This window comes from Bombus affinis, chromosome 12, assembly GCF_024516045.1.
Source record: "Bombus affinis isolate iyBomAffi1 chromosome 12, iyBomAffi1.2, whole genome shotgun sequence".
Taxonomy (NCBI): domain Eukaryota; kingdom Metazoa; phylum Arthropoda; class Insecta; order Hymenoptera; family Apidae; genus Bombus; species Bombus affinis.
In genome coordinates, this window is record NC_066355.1 from 11,795,546 (window position 1) to 11,819,470 (window position 23,925).

General features: G+C 38.0%; 2 protein-coding genes across 5 annotated transcripts; both read right to left on the reverse strand.

The window, feature by feature from the left end:
* Window positions 1–819: 819 nt before the first annotated feature.
* On the reverse strand, window positions 820–13,770 carry LOC126922843 (uncharacterized). The gene is made up of 4 exons (XM_050735788.1): window positions 13,613–13,770; window positions 11,431–11,880; window positions 9,960–10,360; window positions 820–6,560 (listed from the first exon to the last, which is right to left on the reverse strand). Exons 2-4 carry the CDS (start codon window positions 11,867–11,869, stop codon window positions 6,354–6,356), a joined length of 1,047 nt encoding a protein of 348 aa, XP_050591745.1. The 5' UTR covers window positions 11,870–11,880; window positions 13,613–13,770; the 3' UTR covers window positions 820–6,353.
* Window positions 13,771–14,257: 487 nt separating this feature from the next.
* LOC126922821 (probable methylmalonate-semialdehyde dehydrogenase [acylating], mitochondrial) lies at window positions 14,258–20,348 on the reverse strand. Of its 4 annotated transcripts, none has more exons than XM_050735750.1 (8): window positions 20,183–20,348; window positions 17,863–17,935; window positions 16,876–17,075; window positions 16,638–16,716; window positions 15,983–16,350; window positions 15,213–15,641; window positions 14,716–14,994; window positions 14,258–14,633 (listed from the first exon to the last, which is right to left on the reverse strand). In XM_050735750.1, the coding sequence occupies exons 1-8, from the start codon at window positions 20,213–20,215 to the stop codon at window positions 14,532–14,534; spliced, it is 1,563 nt and encodes a 520-aa protein (XP_050591707.1). In that variant the 5' UTR covers window positions 20,216–20,348; the 3' UTR covers window positions 14,258–14,531. The 4 variants fall into 4 exon arrangements, with proteins under 4 accessions (XP_050591707.1, XP_050591706.1, XP_050591709.1 ...); XM_050735749.1 differs by lacking the exon at window positions 20,183–20,348 and adding an exon at window positions 18,643–20,127; XM_050735752.1 differs by lacking the exon at window positions 17,863–17,935 and having other exon boundaries at window positions 20,183–20,342.
* Between the last annotated feature and the right edge of the window lie 3,577 nt (window positions 20,349–23,925).

Here is a 23,925-nt window from a genome sequence, read left to right on the forward strand (position 1 = left end):
TAACCGTTCCGTCACATCTTTTCACCGTTCAGTTTTCGATATTTAATATCGGTATCGACGAACGAACGCAACACCCTTTTACCGTGAGAAGTCGATACACTTTTAACGTTTGTGGTATTAATTAAGTCGATAAGTTGACTTCCTACTTGAACGTCGAAAGATCAAAGGGTAGATCGCTTTGAGTTTGTAAAGTAACGCGATCGATATCTTCCGAATCGTTAAGCATCACGCTGCGACGACCTGTTGGCACAAAAATTCCGCTTCGAACCAAGAAATGACGTCGTCGAATTGATAAAAATTACGTTTCTCAAAACGAACTAAATTCTGTAAAATTTGAAATCAAACAGTAACAGAAATCAAAGCTGGCCCGCGAAGTTCGTGGAATTGGGCCGACTAGAAATCTCCATTTATGAATAAATTAAATATTACAGCTTTTAACAAAAATTGTTGTTTCGATAAAATATACAGTATTTTATATGCTGCTTATAAGAATACCGTTTTGAAAATAGAACAAGATACCGTAAAAAACGGTCCAAAGACATCTTCTTCTAGAAAGCTTCATAATTGTTCATCTCGTGTAAGAAATTCCTTTTGGAAAGCGTATTTCCGATCTTCTTTCCGATTGCTATATCAGAATATAATATATTCATACAAATGATATTCGCGGTACGCTTAATTTTACGACTCCACATATATACATATTATTACGGATAGGATGTTCACGATTTCATGCGTTACACGACCTCCTTTTCAGACACACACGTGTGTTTCCTGTATATATATATACAATATCTCATTATCCACTTAACACTTTTATCATTTACTGTATATATATTTATTTATTTATACTTATACGTGTATATAATAGGTATGCGAATATGTATATACAATTATATGTATATATATAAATACATGTATGTGGAAGTCAAAAATTAATAAAGTTAAAAAAATATAATCTTCAAAATAGAAACTATAACCGTCTCTTTGTTCTCAGCTACAGCACTATTGTGTCACTTATAAGTCCCTTATTCTCATATTTCTTTGTTCTTTCTTCTTTGTTATTTCTTTGAAAACGCATCAAACATTTCTCTGTCTCTCTCTCTCTCTCGTTCTCTCTCTCTCTTTCTCTCTCTCTCTCTCTCGCTCTCTCTCGCTCTCTATTTTCTCATTTTCTTTGTACGGAATTGCACGTGTACTTACTATTTGCGTGTTTATTGGTTCGAGAACGAAGGAACGTCGACAACCGATTCGCCGTGATCGAGCGAGTTCGAGTTTGCTTTTTCACAAAATTTTTAACAAATCGGTCAATTGCATTCGAAAAAATACAATAAAAGCGACACAGAGAAAATGGCGAACGTTCACCGTTCGCACGTCATCATTTTCTATTGGTAAAATCTTACAAGATCGTTTTCTAGTATACTAGTGTACTAGTATCAAATAATCGATCATATCGCATGATTATGTTTAATTACACATAACACAGGTTTATACAACACATAACACGTCATTCTATACATTCATTTCAACGAACAAAATGTTTTCCTTGTTAGGTAATTGGTAACTACTGTTACTGGCCTTTCCTGCACCTATCGAAGGTAACTGCACTCGTTTCTTCATAAATCTTGATGTTGTTCCTCGCGATAAAATAATGGTAACTGAGCAACGGGTTTTATAAAGTCCTCCAGAATTTAATAATCTCTTCGCAGATTTCAAAAACTTTATTTCTTCGTTAGCAACAATTGTGAGCTTCTTTTCGGATGAATTCTAGTCGAGGAAAATCATTCAACAGTTTACGTTATTCACGAGCACTCGGAAGCATTGCAAAACTTAACGATATCTGAAAGAATGTAGCGATTTCGTAGATATAACAGTACGATACGTATTTAAATATACGTTATAATATACGTTACGTATTTAAAAAAGAAATGTAGACAATATGTATCTGTAGAATAAAATTTGAACGAAATTTGAATAATTTCTGTTGATTAGTCGCTTAACATTTATAATTATTTGAGCTTGTATCGTTGAAACATTAATAGCTAGTATCATTTAATCGAAACTCGTTTAAATGTACAAATTAATTTCTTAAATAATAACTAACTTTTTACGCTCTGTGTATTGCTCTAAAAATACTGAACGACGTTGTTTGTAAAGATCGCAGAAAAATTGGCGTGAAAAACATTGCGTTCGATTGTCTCTTAAATTTTGTTAAAGATGTCGCTTCGCGGCCATCGCTATTTAATTACACATGGAAATACATTTCACTAATGAAAGTCTTTACACCCTTAGGGAAAATGTATAACGCTAAAAACGCAGTTTCTCCGTTAATATTAATATCAAATAACGCAATTTGCGAGACAATTCGATCAATCGTTAATCATCCACGATGACAAAGAGTAATTAGTAGCTGGTGATTTTAACTCGCAACTTCCAATATTGCCTAATATATTCATTAAAATATGAATATATCTAGAAAATATGCGCTTGAAACTACGTACAGTCTTCTTACGCAATTTTTATGCACCTAGCACACGTGTTTTTCGTTTTAAATTAATACAACATTTTTTCTCGTTACGAAGCTGTCTTCCGTAATACATAGAAAATATCTGAACATGTTAGTAATTAAATAAATATCAAATAAAAATATGGAAGCAAATCATTAAACGAGTTGATCGCTATAATTTATATTATATGTGGGTGAAGAGAAATCCTCGGGTAATATTACAGGCTGTCTTTAACGGAACATGCAACTTGCATTGTGAACCGGGACGAATAGAAGTAAATCGAGAATGTTACTCATTGAATCGTACAATGAAATAAAGAAATAAAATATCGAACGTAAATGATTTTCTAAATTTTTCTGAAAATAGTCGCGCACAAGATTGCTTCTGTACGTTTCGAAGCTATGATCCTCTTGATGTTTTGTTGGAACGCAAATTGAAGCGAATCGAGGAACAACGAGTACGTTAATTTGAGAAACTTAATTTTCAATCTCCCGTAACAGTAAGTTTATAGCGATCGTAAATGAAGCAACAAATTTTCGAAGCACATCGGTGCTAGAAAATTTCAAGGTGCGATTCTTAATGACATTTCAAGAAAATCGGTCAGATATTTGTAATATTTTCTGGCCATATACAGGAGCGTATTGTGTACTGTATGCACAGTGTAGAAAGTTTAGCAAATACATAGTGTGACCGAATTAAGGAGACCGCCGACATTAACGTCTGACATTCGTTTCGACGCGTCTGTCGTTAATATCGATTGCTTTTTAAAGCCGTAACATGTCGAAGTATATGTCGGAAATGTCAACTGGAAACTCACTTGCAAATTATCAGACTGTCTCAGTCGGAATTTCCGATAATCGCAAGACCCTACGATCTTTCTACTACATTTTCTACTTCGCTTTTATAAAACCCTTAAACAAGTTCTTACTTTCGAGATGACATATTTATATATTCTCGAGTTAATTTCATTTAAAATCCGCTACGGAGATGACCAAACGTTTAATTTCACTTTCTCTAATAAAATATACGTGTTCGGTCGATCGTGATCGATAAAGCGAAACAAATAGTATAGAAAGATTGCTCGTTTCTCTAACGACTCTGTCACTCATCTGCTTTTTTAGAAACTGTCTCCTTAATCGGTCATCGAGGTACGTAACTTTGTTTTTCACTTATATATATATATATATATATATAGAGATAGATTTGTTTCTTTAGTAGCTCTTTTGTAGGAAAGAGCTCGAAAATTCTCTGATAAATTTACGACTCTCAACACGTACAGGGGATATGCAAGATGCTTTGTAAAAAATCATTAGAACTTCCTGATATCGTGAGATTAGCTTCCGTGCGATCCACTAATGTAATAGAATAGCCAGGAAGTATCTACATACCGGCAATCAAATGGAGTCCTTCTGTCGTCGAAGAAAAATTCTCGTTTGAACGACGTTTCTCAGACGTTTCCACGATTTTGAAATTCCGTTGATAGTAATTTGATCGTATCATTCCAAAAAAGATGCATCTAACACGTCATGGTCCGACCAAGTACATATTAATTATGTACTATGTTTGGTAATTATAAAGTTGTCACATTTTAAATTAATCGACTCGTCGTACCAGATATTATAATATATTCAAATATCGAAGAATTATCCAATGAAAGATAACGTCTCGATTTAAGAGAAAAGACGAGTAGTTTGAATTTCGTTTTTACTTCATGCATGGGAAGTTGAGGCAAGATGGAAATGCTAAAACAAAATTACTCTAGGATACTATATTTATTGATGTTGTATCTACAAAAAATATCATATATAATATCGATACCTGTTTATCGAAACATGTTAAAATAAACTTCCAAAACTTAACAAAAAAGATAGAAAAATATAATTTTAAAAGTAGCGAAAATTCCCTAGCGACGGGGAAAGATAGTACGCATCTATTTGTACATATCCATCGTTGTTAGACCGAATGGTAGGCCCGTTTCATTTAAATAAAATACTAATATTTCTTTGTTATATGTGTAATGTGTGTATGGGTTATGATCGTATATGTATGTTCCAGTTATGATTTTATATGTGTATATATGTATATATATATATATATATGGATTTTGTAATACTGTATGGTGGTATTATATGTATTATACATATGTACTATATGTATAATGGTAGTGTATGGTATTTGCGTGGAAACAGGATATTGTAATCCCGTAGGGAAATCAACGAAGATTTAGGCAGAAAGAATTACTAACTGTTGCTCTCGTTCGACCGAAAACACAATCGTGAAAGGTCGAAAATTGTCTTCAACATCTGTTGAGAATTTTTTCGTTAGAGAGTCAACTTCTCCAATGTAGTTTTAGGAACATTGATACAACGGCTCTCCGCATAGATTCTTCGGTCCAACTTTCTCACTCTGTTTTTCTCCTGTACGTTCATATTGTACGTCTAAAAATTATCGTTCATGGAAATGTCCCCATCTTGCCCCAAATGTTACATCCAGACTAATCGAATGACAATGTTTTTATTCGCTTACGAATAACATTCATAAACACATAAATAAGTACTTGAAAAAATTGCCTAACTTATAGTATTAAAGACATAATATGGTTGAGAATCGTTACTTACCTACTCACGTTGAAAAGATGGTAGAAAATAAGGTCACAATCGTCAGAAGTAAAAAAATCATCACTAAGCGCACAAAGACGCTATAAACTATTGAACGTAACTACTTGTCTCGTACAAAATTCACCTGTTTCTTTCGATTTCATATTCATAAATGAACAAACAAACGCATACCTCGATATTAAATTTATAAGGAATATTCGCCGTCTTTTCGTTTAGAATTTTCATGAAACATCCAATCTCCAATTTTCCAAATTCTTTTCGAGGAATTGTTTTATATCCAGCAGGATGTCACGGCACGAATAAAATATAGTATAGACACAAGCGTATTAATATTAATATCGTATATGTATCGATATACATACATATGAGATAGAAAAAAATATCAAGTAGAATCAGTAGGAATGAAAATAACTTTCGAAATAGTATTCTACGTCTTTATAAATTATATAATAGAAACATTTCGAAGACTATGATCGCGAGTCAATGATTGTAAGTAGTGTGCAGTGTCAGACAAAATTCGGCGAAAATTAATCGGACCACAACACGCTAGCGCAACCTAGCAATAGGATAAGACCGTGAACGGTGAACGGGCGAAAGCCGCGCCGTTCTGTTCAGTCGTTTTTACAAGTTATGTCTCGATTGTATTCGCAGGAAGAAGAAGGTATACCGAACGAAAAATGTCCATCTGGCCAACCTTCGAAAGCTGGTTATCTTTCGAACCATCTTCTCCCGCATAGATCGAGCATATCGGAATCAATGAAAATTCACTTTTCACGTCTAGGTATATACAAATTACGAGACAAAAACTTCGCTAGGGTATTTCAGGAAATATCGCGAATTTTAAAATGTTCGACGATATTAACGATTTTTAGCTCGAATTATTTCCTATGAAAAATAAATCCTTGGTAGGGATTACGTGACTCGCGTTCAGAAAATTTTACGTTTGTTAAAACATCACCGAGATCGATTCTCCACGAACCACTATAACCAAGTAAGCAAAATAGCAACGAAGCAACGAAGAGAACGATAATTATTCGATCAGTCAATTCCTTAAAACGGGGCTTTCAACGCTCGATTAAACGAACCCGAAAAATATTAACCGGTATTCCCAACATCTCGATGATCGTTCGTTCGGTGTTTCACGCGAAGTACCTAAATCTAAACTGACGTACACGTTGTAAAAATATGCGAATCTTACGAGCTACGTGGCTCTCCCATGGTTGAATCACGATTACTCCTTTTCCTCGGTTTCCTTGCTTTCGGCGCCCAACAAAGTCGATTTGTCCTCCTCCTGTCCCTCCACTTCTGGTTCTTTGACGCTTTGACGCTGGCGTCTTATCATAATTCGCATGTACAACATCATAAAGACGAAGAAGCTTGCGATGGCTACGAACACTGCCACGGTTAAGTAAATCTTTTTCGACATCTGGTTTAAGTCCTGTGGAATAACATAAAAATAGCTGAGAGAGACCGACGATCAATCGTTACTGTAACAAATTTTTTCATCGAAAAGTTGACAAAAGATCAAACGGTATTACTAATGACCGAAAGGGGAACGTATAAAACCTGAGACGAACTAGTGAAAGCATTGGATCGCTATTCAATTTCCTTATATCGGATCTAAGTAACACAAGTCAAGTAGGTGCTTAAAAAGTAAAGGAGATTATATTTCGAGAACATGGCCGAAGATCTGTAGTTCAAAATTAGCGTCAGAATATCGCAATTAGTTAACCAAGATTGCGCGATAAAGTTTACACGACTAAATGGACACGATGTTTTCCAGAGATGGACGCGCGCGTTCGCCAACGATACTCGTTTAAATACTTCTATGACTTCACGTTAAATTTATTCGTCAGAACGACATGAAACTCAATATCGGAAATTTTGACCCAGTTAACTAACTCGGTATGATAATGGTTTTAAGCTTCGTGTCTATTAAATCGACGACCACCCCCCCCCCCCCAATACACGTTCCATGCTTGGGAAGTTGTCGAAGAAAAAAGATAGTTCTGAATATGAATGTCGTTATCCGTTTGTTCAAAATGAAAATCCGTGTCAGCGGACGAGATACCACATTTTACACGAGGGATTCGATAATTTTAACTAAGAAACTTCCCCCTACATAGGGATATGATCAAACTAGATTTTCTTCCCGTTGTTATTCGCCTTGAAGTACTCTTAACAGAAATTATTCGTCGAAAATCGACATCCAATGGGATTTCCATTGAAATCGAACGTTGGTTCCGCGTATTCCGATAAGATGATCTTTAGCTCCGAAGAGTGGCGAGGATAACGTGTTTGAGATTCTGATTCTAAGGGTCGTCCAACGCTCGAAATGCAGGGTAATCTCCTATTTAAATAACGTCTACGTCCCCGTTAAGAAGATACATTTCTCGCAGAATATAATTCAATTTAATTTGCGAAATCGAATACCGTACTCCTTCGGGATTAATTTTTCACAGCTTTCTTTCGCCGCGAACGTGTAATCGCGAAAACCTGTTTTCGACACCGCGATATTGATATTTAATGTCATTAGCGCTGGTCTATATCGGAACGTACGATCCAATTGGAAAATGTCAGGGATAGATGGAAAAATTGTGATTATTGCAATGAAAAACTTTCTGTTTACGTGAACGTTTCGATCGTGCGCCAACAAACATTATTTCGCTAAATGCATTATATTAAAATCAATAAATACCTAGATATACATACTTTTAATTAAATTTAATCAGTTTTTCTTCTAAAATGAAACTTTTGTCGCACTATGTTGGAAATTTTATGTATAAAAATATATTAAGTAGGTAAATAAGCACGAAAGAATAGTCTTACTTCCGCAAGACGAATATCTCCGTGAAAGAAGGAAAGAATATTCATAAACATCGAAATAAGTGACAGCTGGTTACATAAATGGAGAGAAAGAGAAACGATTACCCGTCGAGATCGTTTCAGCTGTTCAGATCTTCCATCATTGTTAAGAGTTGAGAGAGGCAAGCGTTATATAATAACACCAACCCCCTCCCACACCTCGACGAGCTAATGAACCGTCTCATTTCGCGCACAGCTGATTCGCTTCTTTGTGTCTGCTACCTCAACCGGAAGCTGTGATAAACAGGTGCGCGTTATCACTGCGTTAACCGCGTTTGGCGCGATTTATGAAAATTACATAAGGCGATAGTCTGTTGCATCTCGAATCACGATAAACATACTAAAATATGAGAGGATTTGAACGGTGTAATCGCCGATAATAAAATTCAAATCAGATTCGATGCGAAATGAAAATTTATAAAATTACATTATGGCCGATTAACTGGTCGAAAATATATTGGTTTAGAACAGGTTTTTCATGATTCGGCGTAGCTAAATACCGATTCGCTTAATATCGAATATAAAATCGTGTTCCGATGCAGATCCAACGCTTTATATCGATAAACCAATTTGCATCAACTAATTTCAGACGAGCTACAGTTTATTTACACCGATTTCCATTTCCACCCACGGTGTTAATTATTCCTGCATCGTTAAGGGATGTTCGAACAAAACGAGACATCCGCTAGAGATGTGCGTTATTACAAATTTCCACGCATTGTCGTATAACGATTGTCCCCATTCCCTGTTTTTCTTTTTTAAAAATCACGCTGCAAAAAGTTCGGTCGAATAATCTGCAGCGGCTAGAGGAACGCCGGTACTCGGTATTCGGTGAGCAAGAAATTAAGAGATAAGAGATAAGATATAACCAACCACGTTGAAAATAAGTAGAAAGACGAGAACGGCAGAAGTAGTCTGTAAAGAAACGATTACGCTGATCTTTCTCCGTGTCTCGCGGCGAGAAAAAGAAAAGACAACGGCAGCCTAGCTGAAGAACCGCGGAAGAAGTACATGCATATAAAAGGAACCATGTTGTTAGATTCTCCAACATGTCCTATCGATCGTCACCGGTGCCATTCGGTTCGGACGTCTTTGCTGCAGCGCGATCAATATTTATACAGAGTATAAATTAACCTTTGGGACCCGTAAAGATTTTCCGTTCGATTCGATGCCACATCTTGTGCCCTGTGTCTCTCGGAGCGATACGCACGAAATTTTGAGAAACCTTATCCGAGATTCTCTTCTACTCGATATCGAATCTTTATTGCGAATTCTTCTTCCACCGTTACACATCGAAACAAGAATGAAAATATAACGCAGAAAGAATAAATAATATGCAAATGCACGCGAGAACGTTAAAGCGAAGGCCTTTTCAAGAGACCGGTGTGAAAGTTAACAATGAACCATAGAGTTCATGTGGTTTTTCGACGTAATCGCCCGCCATTCACCCGATGCTTGTAAATCCCGCAGCAGCAAAGTTCTCAACTATTTGGAACAGAGAGAATATAATAGGTCGTACACGGTCTACAAGAGATAAGAAACTGCAAATACGTGTTAGTAGAAATTCGCGTTATCGAGCGACATTGAACGATAATTTACCAACAATTTTATCGTATCTGTGTTGGTGATAAAAAACATGTCGATACATCTTACGCGTATACGATATTATTAAGAATTTCAAAATGTTCTACGCGTTATTGAGTCGTGGAAAATCCTAAACCTCTGTATCCTCGATACCTACGTATTGCTTTAAGTTTAACCGTTTCGTATCCTTTCGTCGGTAATTTTCTAATACTATTTCTTTGTAATGCTAATCCTATAATCCTGTCGAAAACAAGCGACGGATCGATACTTGCGACTGTATTTGATAGCTGTATCGGAAACTAGTAGCGAGCGTGCAAAGTATACAGCTCGACCCACTTATACTCGAAATAACCAGTACATTTCCACGTGCCATTACTCGTTAACTTACTTGCCGAGACGATTGTAGCTTCCATTGAAAGGAGGGGTTGGTGAAGAACCACTTTTGCGGCCAGGGGTTTATCGTTCCCTCCGGCGTCTTGAAGATCAACCCTTCCAGGCTTAGGCCGTGTGCCAGGACGCTCGTAGTGATGTTTCCTTTTTTGTATGACGCTATCCCCGCCTTCATGTACATTTGTGGTATCGTTTCGTTCTCCCTGAGCTTCAACGTCACCCTTGGCATCTTTCCCTTCCTCGTTGACGCGCTCGACGTCATCTTGGTCGCTTCACTCGGGGTGCTAGTTAACGTTTTTAAACCGGTCGACCACGTTGTCGTGGACGTGGACGTCTGTTTGACGCTCGTCGTCGATTCCGTGGATGTTTGTAAACGTTGCGTGCTACTCGTCGTGGAATCTGTGAACAAAGAGCGGACGAAAAAGAACGGTTTTAGTAGAAATTAAACAATTTTGAATATTTAAACAACAACGATCGGTACTTATGGAGAAATTCTAAATTCTATGCGCACAAACGGACTTTGAAAGTGTCAAAAGGAGGGAAACCAGATGATACAATTTTTGCATCTTTCATTGATCGAGTTTAGTAAGTAGCGTATTCGATGGTGAAAAATAAAAAATTTATCGCGATGGTAATCGAATATTGTAACATTTACAATTAGGGTTAGACAGAGTAAATGATAATCGATCAACTGTACAGGAAACACGAGGATCGTATTCATCGATAATAACAATAAACGATTAGTTTACTAATAAACATTCATTTCCCCATAAAGCAGCTTATTATCGAAATTATTTCGTTATTTAGCAGCGGCAGAAAGATGATTCATGGAAGGGAAAGCCGAGTATGTATTACGATACAATGGCCGAAGAAAATCGATAACAGTGGACGCGATAAAAACGATAAATGTCACGCAATAGAAACAGTTAAATCTAAATTCCGTGGTGCTCTATTAACATCGCGTTGCACGGAAATGTTTGCATAACGAAGGTTTCGTATGCCGACGAACGTGCTACGCGAAGCCAACGGCAGCGTTGCTACTACTTAATTTCTTTCTTATTAGGGCTCGAGGCTCTATTAAAACATTCGAGCAACTTTCAACAGGCCGATTGAAAGATAGCGTAAGCTATTGGCGCTTGGAAGATGTTGTCAAATTAGCCAGCCTTGCCGATCCAAATTGATCCGAAATTGAAACTTTGTAACTGGATAGCTCGATAGATTTTACCAACATGTAAATAAAACGCAAGAGCTTGCTTGGAGCATAATTGTCGTATATCTATCTCGTACACCTACTAACCTATCGAGTAATATCACGGAAATGGTATTTCAATCATTTTGAAATTAAAAAATACACTGTTATCGTCTCGATCGTTATTCGATTAGAAATCAACGCAAATACGCGTATTATTGCGTTAATTTTCGACATATTGACTTTTATCGCATAACTTTCGTCGAGAAACTTGAGATACCTGTGGTAGTGAACTCCTGTGACTCTTGTTCATCTACATTCGACGCCTCTGACAACGTAGTCATCTCGTCTTCGATATCCTGCTTCCTGTAAGCTTCCGCGGATGAAACCGTTGTCGTTACTGGAAGTCTGTTTTTGCTTTTGTTCGCGATGTCTTTCTCCTGACTCCTCGACGAGTTTCTAGCTATCGCGTTGTGCCCAACTCGACCTATGGCCAGCACCGTGCCGGTGAACAGCTGCTGGTCGCTCTGGCTCATCAAAAACGGCGCCGTCACGCAGGACAGCGTGATCAGAATCATCAACATGCCTACGCTGTACTTGATGATCCTCGAGCTCGACTTGTGCGATGTCTGAGGGAACCCGGAAGACGAAAACTGGTCCGTTTGCGGTAGGATTGTGTACTGTAGGCTGGCATCGCCTTTTCGTACCGTTTTGTACATAATTAATAAACCTGTTAGAAGAAACGATCTGTCAATCTCCGTGCTGCTAGATAAAAGTTATCTAGAAAATTTTACAATGTCTGATTTTATCATCTCTAAATTGAATATTTTGAATTACGACGAGCGGCTTATTTTCACACCTGTACAGACTTCAACAGGCAACGTCCCGCTTTCGACATTGTTCTATATTGATGAAACGAAGGTAGGTTTGCCTGCCTAAAGACAAAGTGGCCGTGATACGCGACCTGTTGAAAGCAGTTTACATTGTAGAATTTACCGTCCGATGAAATCCGATACGATCGGAACTCTGTTTTCTTAAACAAGGACGTAGCGAGGCAACGGAAACTCGATCTGGATAGAAGAAATAGTTTCCATTCAGGTGACAATGTAAAAATAAAATTTGACGGCCGTAAAAGATAAATGTGTTCTAGAAAGCGAAGTTGAAATCGCGACAATTTTCCATGCGTCAACTGTATTCGGTAGAAATCACCTTTTAAACAGTGAAACGCAGACGTTTCTTTCCATCCTTCGTTAAAATGCTTTTATTCCCTTTGAAATTATACGAATACCCATTGATCGATTTTTCGAAAAGTTGTTGATAGAAACAAAAAGATCAAAGGTAAAAACATTTCCAATTTTTAAAAGCTTTAAAAGCGAGTTTTTCTACTAATTATTTCAAGCATTATTTGAAAAAGCTTGGAAACTGCGTACTAATCGTCGTGGCCAAGTTATTAAAAAAATGGCGATGAAACGAATACAAAACATTTTAAACTTTTAACAATTTCAACCAGCCCTTTTGTAATTTTATATGACGTTAACTTAAACTTTAAACTTTAGAAACTGTTTTATTTTAAGGCGCGAGATGAAACGCGTTAAAATCTGAAGCTAAATGAAATGCGTTTAGAAAATAGGTAACAAAATTTTGTAGCGGTGTAAGTATCCTTTAGCGAATTTTAAATTTCACAACGACAAGGTAAAAAAGTATGACAACACTAAGGATAAAGGGTAATGATCAGAGTACCAAACAGACAACGAAACCTATTCTTTAAGACGGATAATATCGAACGATGGATATAAAGTGAGATGTAAAATAACGCTGTTGTTGTAAATGATCTAAATATTTGTAAAAATACGAGATATTAAAATGTAAAATTTCAATTCTCCGTTGTTTATACTTCAATAGCAACAACGACCGATATTTTTTCAAAATTCCCAAGGGATTATCGAGCGTGGCTAGAGAAAAGAAGGGACAACAGACGTCGATGTCTTCCGCCGGGAGAAATCGATTCGTGATTTTCCACGGCAAATATTAAATCCTCAGGCAGCCTCGTCAACGTCGTATCGGTCGCTCACGTACGAAGGTTAATACCGCCGAATTCTCGTAATGCGATCGAAAGGGACAAAGAAAAAGCACAAACGGACAGAAAAGGAACGAGAAAGGGACAAATAAAAAGATCTCCGGTCGAGAATCGAAATAAAATTTTTCCCAAATGAATAAACTATTCTTTAGTACCGGAACGGGGCAACGACTTTCGCGAAAAGTTAACGAGCAGCGGAACAAAGGCGACCACGTCGATGAAAACAAATGAACCGACGACAATCTTAACGAGGCGCTATTCCTTTGCAAACAAATGGCAAGATTCGAGGAACGTCGTCCATTGGACGAGCAAAAAGATCGCGCAGCGTGTAAATATCGTTGGATAGAAAGCGGAGAAGAACGAACGAAGGCGTGCAGATACTCACGATATGCGAAGAACCGAAGGGGTTGGTTTTCTTCGTTTGGACTTCCGGCAGCCTGCTCCGTCGGAACGAACGCGACGATCCGGGACGGGCAGAACCTCGCCTGTGAGAGAAATTTTGTTGGAAAATGCGCAGATGCGTCTGGCCAGGAGGTGCTAACGCGGCTGCGCAATGCGCACACGTCACAGCCAACATCCGGAAGACCGTCGCTATTTCAATGTTTTCAGCCGTCGCGTCGACGATCGACGAGGGCGCGAGCAACTAGCTTGGGTTCAAGGACGTTGGAGGACGCATCGACCTTGAACCTCTCTCGTTACATACGTCCAGCGATGAATCCTTTATCTTCGATCTTGGGTTTTGGATAGAGATCTTTCTTATCTTTATTTACCGGTTGGTGGTGGTGATGGTTTCCGTAGGAGCACGGGGGATAATCCGACGTATCGGTGTCGGAGGAATTGCTTTTCTACTGGGATTAATTCGATACGGTAGGGTCGAATTAAATAACAAAAAAGCTATAGTTATATTTGCCGATACGTAGTTACATTTTTCAGGACTATCGGAGAACGGAAGATTACTAAAAAAAATAGTAGAAAAATCTACGTTATTTTATAAACGTATATGTTCTTCCAAAGAATATAGAACACAAAATTTCACCGATGGTATTTTATTATTTTGTTACAAAATATAAACAAACATAGTAAACACAATAGGAAGCGTATTTCTTTCGACTTATCCGACAGTAAGTTATTTCGGACTAATGGAAGACATTGTTCGTTACAGTGGTATTAGAAATTATCCAGTATAAGAAACTCGTCTTTTTCTAAAAAGAGAAATATCGTCCGTTTATAAAATTTCGTATGGAGTATAGAGAAAGGTTTCCAACTGTAACGCTTTGTATCACTGTAATCGAGGAACATTTGTTTTATTGCATGGTTGGCATTGCCGTCGAGGAAGCGATATCACCAGCGTCTCCGGATCTCCACAGCTGCGTTATCGTTTTTACTTGCGTGTGGAAATTTATACCCTAGACAAATGTGACACGTGCATTCGAAAAATATTTTCGAAATTTATAGGAAAAGTACGATAGTTTATGTAACGTTACTTACGTGCTTGCCGTAAAAATGATTGTCGCCTAAGAAAGATCCCTTATTTCCGGTGAAACTAAACATGGGCAGTGGCACTGGAATAGGAACGTTTACGCCAACCTGGCCAGCCTCTATTCTATTTACGAATGCTCTAGCCGTTGCACCGTTCGACGTAAACACAGCAGTTCCATTTCCATAAGGACATTTGTTAATAATGTCGATAGCTTCGTCCAAAGTATCAGCGAAAATACACGAAAGAACGGGCCCAAAGATTTCCTCTGTGTAACATTGCATCGAGGTCTGAAACGTATTACGCGATTTAACATAAATCAAAGCACTTAAAGCGCTGCGATCGATGATGTACAGGAATTCGATAGCCTTTTAAGAGAAGTTTGTTTCTCTCTTTCTACATCGATCGATGGTAACCTTACGGTAACACGAATTTCCTGTATCATCATCGAAGGCATCGATTGTCATTCGCGTTTTCGTAACACGATTATATATCATAGGTGTACCACCTTCACGTTTGTCAATACGGTTGGTCCAACGAAATTTCCCTTTTCGAAACCACTGACAACGAGACCTCTGCCGTCGAGAGCCAACGTGGCACCATCTTTCACCCCCGTCTCGATCAGATCGCATATCCTCTTCTTAGATCGCGGAGATATAACGGGCCCGAGATCGGTTCCAGGTACGTGTCCCGCATTTACCTTTAATCTCTTTGCGGCTTCCACCAATTCTGTCACCCAATCCTTCGATTTACCCACGAATATTGCCACAGAAAGCGCCATGCATCGTTGGCCGGCAGCCCCGAAAGCAGCTCCCACGATTTGAGAAAGGGTTTTATTCTTATTCGCATCTGGCAGCACCACGCAATGATTCTTCGCACCCATGTTGCACTGCACGCGTTTTCCATGCGCGCTGCTCTGTCTGTAAATGTATTTTCCCTGTAAAATCAGACATACTTATCGTACACGCGTATTTTAGTTTCAAACGGTTTCTTAGAAATTAGACACGTCGATTTGTCGAGATCGTTCGTTCGGTATCGTTTCGTGTATTTACGAGTTCTTCGATTATTTCCTTCTTAATGAAAGAAAATAAAAGGGATATAAATGGAAGAGGAAGAGGAACGGATTAATTTCGATTCACTTGCAAAATGAATGGAATATGGTTGTCAGTTATTGCGATTTGATATTATCGATGGCGTTTAGAATCAACAACTTTACATAGGAGGAACGTTATTCCGCTGAAACGAACGCTCACAAAGCAACGATCGATAGCAACGTACCGCTTGATCAGAACCGACGAAAGAAACTGCCTTGATATCAGGATGCTCGCAGATGAAATCGACAGCGGCGTGTTGGCCGTGGATAACGTTCAACAATCCTGGTGGAGCACCGGCTTTGGCGAATAGATCGGCCAGGATCATCGAAGCTCCTGGTACACGCTCGGACGGTTTGAGAATCGTGGCGTTTCCACAGGCGACCGAGACCGGAAACGACCAAAGAGGTATCATCGCGGGGAAATTGAACGGACAGATGGAGGCAGTTACGCCAAGGGGAACTTTGTAGGAAATTATGTCCATATCTGTGGCGATGTTTGGCGTGCTCTCGCCCATTTGCAGGCAAGGAATCGCGGTACACGCGTCGACGACCTCTGTAACATAAATCAACACCAGGCGTATGATCTGTCGCTTGTACGATGATGCGATTACGTTTATGGGGCGGGCAGGACACAGGCGGAATGTAATTACGATAGATTGCTCCGTCCGCGTATGCGTGTATGCCTATTGATCGAAAATTTCAGAACGAATTTACATTGTTCGCATACAGGTGTGTAGCAAGTTTGATAAAAGATCGATGACTCTCGAATATCCTCGCTATCGAGGTAGATCGAAATATTTACCAGGACTATGATATAATACATCTATCAAGAAAACTCACGAAGTCCTCGAAGAACGTCGCCTTCGGCATCAGCCATTGTTTTCCCATTTTCCTTCACCATGTTCTCTGCGATTTCTTTCTAGGGAAGATATCGATATTTCTATTATAAATACTATTCTTCGTATAAATATTTCTCGTATAAATATAAAAAAATATAATACGCGTTAAATTCTGATTTGTAATAAATTATAGGATCTTGGCCAACCCATTTCTTCTAAATAACTACGAATAAGCTTACCGAATGTTCGCGTATGAGAGTTTGATACTTAAGCATCAGCGTTTGCCTAGTTAATACACTGGTATTTTTCCATTTCTTATACGCTTCCTTCGCACTTTTCACGGCTGTCTCCATTTCCTCTTTCGTGCACTTTGGCGTGCGACATAACAGCTCGTTCGTTGCTGGATCATGAACGTCGGTGAACTCTGTGGCCTTCGATTCTGAAACAGATGGAAACGATCAAGCAAAATAATATCGATTTGTCGACATTTAATTTTAGATATTTCCGAGTGTAGCACGTTGAGAAACGTTTACGGAAAGAAAAATATGCACCGCTTCTGAAATTGACGCGACACGTTTTTTGGAACTTTTCCCATGCCACTTTTACTCGAAGCATAATTATTCCATTTAACTTTGATGCCTTCTTTATAATCGGTGCTATTTATATTATTCGTAAACGTTCCTCGTTAAAGCAATTCTTAGAATCGAATTCGCCTCGGAACATAACGCCTTTTCTGTACAGTTTCAACGAGTGCTCCAGCGGTATTCATGGACCACGAGCTTCGATTAAATGCCTTCAGAAGCACGCTTTAAATATTCATAACGAGCTGTATCGTACGAAAAAATAGGTTCAAGAGCGCTTCGAAGATCAAGTATCTGTTTCGTCAAGATTGCACGTCTCGATCTCGATAATGCCAGTCTTAGCTGTCTTACTTTCTGGCAATTGAATCGTGAATGAGCCAATTCAACCAAGTAAACACGCGTTTCAGTGCTTCAACGGATGCATTAAATACGGCTAAGTAACGTTATTTCCTATTGAACTTGTAATCTCAAAATATCTATTCGATTTAATACCAATTTAATACCAATAATAATATAATCCGTACCCTCTTAGACTAAGAACTTTTTCTTTCGTATAACTCTGAAAAATTTGGAACGACAAACGACACCGAGATACAACATTCGTGAAAATCGATACGTAAAAGTTAATAACCAAAAAATAATTACCTACGAATTGGCCATCAATGTACATCTTAACCGTTGGTACGCTACTGCTGTAAGTCCTTGCGACAAATTGCGCCTAAAAGATCATTCGGTTAATGTTAAACAACCCTTGTTTCGATATTATGTTATTCGGTCAAATTCTACGACAATAAGACGTTTCGCTACAGAAATTAAGTATTATAATAAGGTATTGGAATTGTCGGGAATGATTTTCAATTGTAAAGTATTTAAATTCACGACCTTTGCTTCTCATATCATTTACAATTACAATTGTTTAAGATTATAATGCAACAGTTAAATAAGGCAAAGGAAATGATAAATATCGAACTAAAATATTTAGAATCGATATACGATGACTTGACGTTCAATGTCGCCGCAGGAAAAAATGATAAAATAACAAAATAATTTCACCCGTTTTTATTTTTTTTTTTTTTTTTTTTTTTTTTTTTTTTTTTTTTTTTTTTTTTTTTTTTTTTTTTTTTTTGAAAAATTTGTAAACGTATAGATATGATAAATTTCAAAGATTATACATTTAAGATCGTCTCTATTAGATTGCAAGTTTTGCCACTCTTCGTCACGTAGAAATAGAAAGGAATGATAGAAAAAAGCAACGGAGAATACGTTCCTGTAATTTCATATCAGTCGATAATCGATGATCTCTTGATGAAAAAACGACAAAAGTTATAAAACGCTCTAATACTTTTTGCGTAGCCTGTACTTGTATTTCATATCAACCCTATTCGAACCAGCGAATCGTAAACGAACGAATCAACGTTAGTTCACCGTAAAATAATCTCGAGTCCCTGATCGATAGTCCAATTCTATCCGTCGGATAACGTGCAAACGTATCAACTTCCACGGAGACCCGTATGTTTCTTGCTCGAAAAAGCTTAAATACAGCATCGGAATAAATTCATCCAATTGGCCTGCTTCTCCGAGCGAGCATGACCTCGATAAGAAACGAAATCCAGCGGGAGCAATTGTTTGCTCCACACGCGATAAGAATCGCTTTGACACGATACTCTTCTCACAGACAAATCGATTCGTTCCCAGTTACGTAAAGTATGCAAACTCTATTACGCTAGATCGATAGTCGTATTGCTCTTGACTAGCGTTATTAGCACCGGTGATTCTAGCTTCGTAATCCAAGTCAATCGCAGCGAAGACGCGTAGTCCCTTTTCAACTACTTTGTGCAAGAGTATTACAGAACGATGCGAGTATTCCGACAAAATGTTTGATCGAAGAGATGACTTTAAATCGAGGTAGTTACATTTGTAAATAATATACCATTCTCTGCAAATATGCCAGTCATTGGAACATTTACTTGCGTAGACCACCCTGTACATATTTGATATTACAAGTAAAGTATGTGCGTACATTTTATACCTAATCAAGCGTTAACTAACATATAAATCAAAAATTTGTATTTCACGTAACATCTTCACGTGTAAAGAAACATTGGTATTATTTAATGACGAGGCAACGCATATACCGATAACATCTACGAATAACAGTACATAGTAGGGATAATAACGTAACACGATCACTGTTTACAGAAATAATACAAGACGATATAAAGTATGTGTGATTCACGATAGGAATGGATATATCGCGATGAATTATGGTACTTTTACTATACAAATGACGTACGTACAGTTGAATATTTACAGCGATAATATGTTTGTTGATAACACGCGGCATTATCACGAGTAGAAAATTCCACGATAGTTCGAAATTCTTCATCTGACCGAATATTCTGGGGTATTTCGTCAACGCTTGAGTAATACCAATGGAAACTTGTTAAATATATACACATACTTAACGTCTTAATATTTATCATTCAATCGTTTTATAATATATATATAAGATGAATTGAACGTAATACAGATATACATAAACTTAGTTAAATAAGTTTACAATTTTCCACGTCGCTACATTCTGAGAATAAAATTTTATTTTCTCCTGAAACGATTTAACCGGATATAACTGTATATTCGCTTTAAAATTCGATTGAAATCTTATAAAAAATTGCTCAAACCATTCAACTATTTCAAATACTTTGCCTCTAACCTTACATCTGAAGAAATTTCCATACAATCATACAGATATGTACAATCGTGTAGTACAAGTATATCGTATAAATATATCGATGCAAATCATAACATAAACCAAACGAAGTTTAAACGCAGAATACGTTTGTCGAATCGGAAATTGTAGTAAGCATTTATTCGTTTTGATAACATGGAACTAAAACTTTCTAATAAGATATGTCGGTAATAAGATGTAAAAGTCGAGCGAAAATATTATAAATGCTAAACGTACCTCGCACTTAACGATTCTCGCGAGGAACGCCATAGCGGTAGAGCAGGTCCGTTGTTGTCTGTACTAGGACTGTCTGATTCACTGAAAAAATGGCCTTGCCTACGGTTGTACCAGCGACCGTACGTTTTCATCGAGGTTAATCGCGTCTGTTTACAACGTTCTTCAGGCTCGATGTTTTTAGCACCGTCCTCGTCCGTACTGGTTCGGCGATCTCCGAAGAATTTACGAAGATAGCCGAACGAATAGCGTAAGCGTCGCTATTGATTCAAAGTTTATTACACCGGGTAATCGATAAAATAACGAACGCAGCAACCAATGTTTCGATACTTTGGAACAACGTTGCAAGAACGTTGTATTTGTGCTTAATAAACGTATAGAACGTTGTAAAGATTTTAGTAGCGAGCCAATGTGTCCTAATGGCGCGAAATTTAAAAAATCCGTAATCTGCTGCCCCTTTTAAATTTCCTACAGAAGCGAACGTGAGATGATAACGGATAGGTCGATAAGGAGGGAAATTCGAATCGGAATTATCAGCGGTTGGAAATATCGAAAGACGTGTCGTTTGAAAATTTTAGATGCCACTACTCGATAGTAATATCGCTCGCAAAATATTTATCGAATCTTTCGAGGCCTTTTATTCGAAATGTTTATGAATATTATAGCCCTTTTATTATCACGTTTACAAGAAATTAAGACATCGTAAGACGCTGAAACAGCTGGTGGTAAAATAAACATCTTGTTAGAAATATCGAACACGATGTCGAACAGTCGCTCTTAATCGATTAATTTATAATCGATTGCCGCCAGAATAATGGTATCTGGTGTGCAAAAAATGGTACGAGGAACAAGAGAAAGCAAGAATGTTGGTAATCGTTAGGTGGCCCGAGGCATGCGTAACAACTAACCGACCGATTACACGGAAGTCGATTGGCAAACAATCGTTAGAGCCGATAGACAGGTTCTGGTTGCTTATTGAAGTCTCGTGCGTCGGTTCGTTTTATATGTATGTGCGTACTTTATCCGCCTCCGAAAGCAGTCTATCGATATAGTATCGTGATTATGTATGGCGAAGAAAGTGAAACGCGATGGAAATTCAGCCTAATAAGGTGAACAAAACGTGCGCCACATTGCTTATTAGCGATAACTATCGACATGGCGCTAGAAAATAATATTACAGGTGAGATTAAAATATGAGAGAAAATTGCTCTTGATATGCGCACAGAAATACAAGGAGCACTAGAACACAGTTTCTTAGGATGCTAATAAATTTCAACGAATATCGCTAAAGTTGAAGTAAGAGCTTTTCTCGGCTATGTTGCTAAATCAATTACAACTGTAATTAGCAAGCGAGCGACCTGTTGTTTCCAACAGATTAAAGTTAATTACTATTTAATCTTTCATTAAGGAGTCTCGTTAAACCCGTTCGCGTAATCTGTAAAATTTCCCATCGATTGAAAAACTTGTCGTAATTATACTTGATTTTAGATTCAATTTCATAATCGCCAACGTATTCTTTAAATCGAAGTAATCGGAGCGACGAAAACGATCGTACGAACGATATACATATACTACGTTCGATAAACTAAAGTAAGCCTGAATATCGAGAAGCAAAAGTTGGGTTACGCTCGCGATGGAAATGAATATGTTATGGGGAAAACGATGTTGGAAAACGAGTTTGACTCGGTGAAAGTAAAACAGAGTCGTTAGCGAAAATTTCATTCAAACAGTTTCGCAATATTATCGGATACTTCTAATTATTGTAATTTTATACAAAACACGCAATTACGACAAAATTCATTACGTAAAATCCACTGCGAACTTCGTAAATATATATTACTCGATAATGGAATAAAACGACGAGCTAATGGATCCTGACTAGTTGGTTAAAAATAAAATATTCAACTGTGTGATTATAGATTCTGCTTTCTTTTTAAAGAAATTCGATAATAACTTACGAACTGTGCTAACGAAGAAGTATAATAAGGAAAAACTATAACCAGCGATAAATAAAAAGGCTGCTCCTTTCTCGTCTCAGGTTTTCAACAACCATAATTCTCTCGTAGCCAGCGATAAACGTTGGACAGTGTTTGAAGAAGTGAAACCTCGAAACTAGTCGAAAGTAGACAACCTCGTGCCATCCGTCCCGAGCGGTGGAATAGAAGTGAAAACGGAACGAAGTACGCTTCTTGTAAACAGTACTCGTCGTATTGAGCCGCGTGTGTGACATAACGGCGACACGATTGTGTTCGACGCTAATCAACGTGCGTGCGTCAATGTTTACGCGTTCGTCGTTACTTTCACGTTCGAATTTCCTTCGAACGACCTGCGATAAAGGGAAACAAAGTTCGTGCCAAGTTCTTCGGCGTCGCAATCGATTCGTACTCTCGATAAAAAGAGCAAACCGACTTTCTATGCTTAAGACTTTGGAATCGTTATTAATGTTCATAGTTTACGAATCGTCGTCACCTTGTTTTTAGTAAGCTATGGATTGATCGAAGCGAGGCATTCGACGAGTATGATCTATCGGTCAGCTAAACGAGATGCTTCAACGCCGATGTTTACTCGAATTTCTATTTTACCGAATAAAATCGACAAACGATATTCTACGACGTTTACATGCGCAACGAGAGTTTCTTGAGCGTTGTGCAAAGATTATGTTATCGTCTTGGCAGGGATATCGTAACGTGTTTTGTAACTTGTCGCTTGGCGCGCTGAATATTAAACTCACTTTACGATGCTCGCTGAGAAGTCGCTAAAGAAAATTAAGTAACATCCTTACCGTTTACGAACGTTCCTTGACGAAATCGGGGATCAATCGTGAAAACAACCTGTACGAATATCACGCTAGATGGTAAACGTTAAACTTTCAACAAATTTCACGAGTTTGTGATACATAAAGAAAAAAAGAAAAAAAGAAAAAAAGAAAAAAAGAAAATTAAGAAAATGATTACTCGAAACGTTATAACCTATTGATATTTCTAATATTATTGTCCACTCTTTTTTACCTTTTTCATTGATATAATTTTTCGTTCATCCGCGTCTGAAGCATTTAAAGGCGAGAATTAAACGATATTTCGTTCGATCCTAACATCCGTACAGATTTCAATTTCGTGTTTCACATTCAGAGACCACATTGTTCGTTAAACGGAACGGATCCTTCGACATTGTGCGCCATGATTCATGGCCGGGACAATTCCGTAAGGAGATATTTGTGAAAGTTCGTCACCTACCTAGACATATTATAGTAGAAAGTTCATTTCTTTTTTTATCGAGCCGGTTAAAAAACATCGCTTATACAGTACGTATTTGTCGAAAAGGGCACTACTGTTCGATGAAAGTGACACGAGATACCTGAACGTATGGACCTTCGAAGCGTGATTTGGAAATACGCGTGACTCATCGGAGTGGAACACGCGCGATGTATAGAAAATTTCCTCTTCTTTAATGCAGTTAATATTTAACGATAGGAGAAAATTTGATCGGTGGTTTGGAGAACGACAGTTTACGTATCTAGTAATTCTTCTCCGCTCTGGATGGATCTCCTCGTGTAAGCTCGCGCGTGAATCTACCGATGGGTAAGGCTATCGATAGACGAGCAACGTTTTAGCAATAAAAATTCGGGGACTCGGGGCACACGTGCTTAGCCACGAAGAGTCATAAGCGAGACACGGGCAGAGCGCGTGCGACAATTCTCGCGTAATACCGGCTTAATATTCAGCGCAACGGAACGGCCCGATTACGAA

Coding starts and splice junctions, on each gene's coding strand:
- LOC126922843 (XM_050735788.1), bottom strand. CDS start 11,869: ATGTACAAAACGGTACGAAAAGGCGATGCCAGCCTACAGTACACAATC. Junction 10,361..11,430: donor ACAGGAGTTCACTACCACAG/GTATCTCAAGTT, acceptor CTTTGTTCACAG/ATTCCACGACGAGTAGCACG. Junction 6,561..9,959: donor AGCTACAATCGTCTCGGCAA/GTAAGTTAACGA, acceptor GTTATTCCACAG/GACTTAAACCAGATGTCGAA.
- LOC126922821 (XM_050735749.1), bottom strand. CDS start 18,762: ATGCTGTATTTAAGCTTTTTCGAGCAAGAAACATACGGGTCTCCGTGG. Junction 16,717..16,875: donor CTCTCATACGCGAACATTCG/GTAAGCTTATTC, acceptor TATCTTCCCTAG/AAAGAAATCGCAGAGAACAT. Junction 15,642..15,982: donor TCGTCGGTTCTGATCAAGCG/GTACGTTGCTAT, acceptor CTGATTTTACAG/GGAAAATACATTTACAGACA.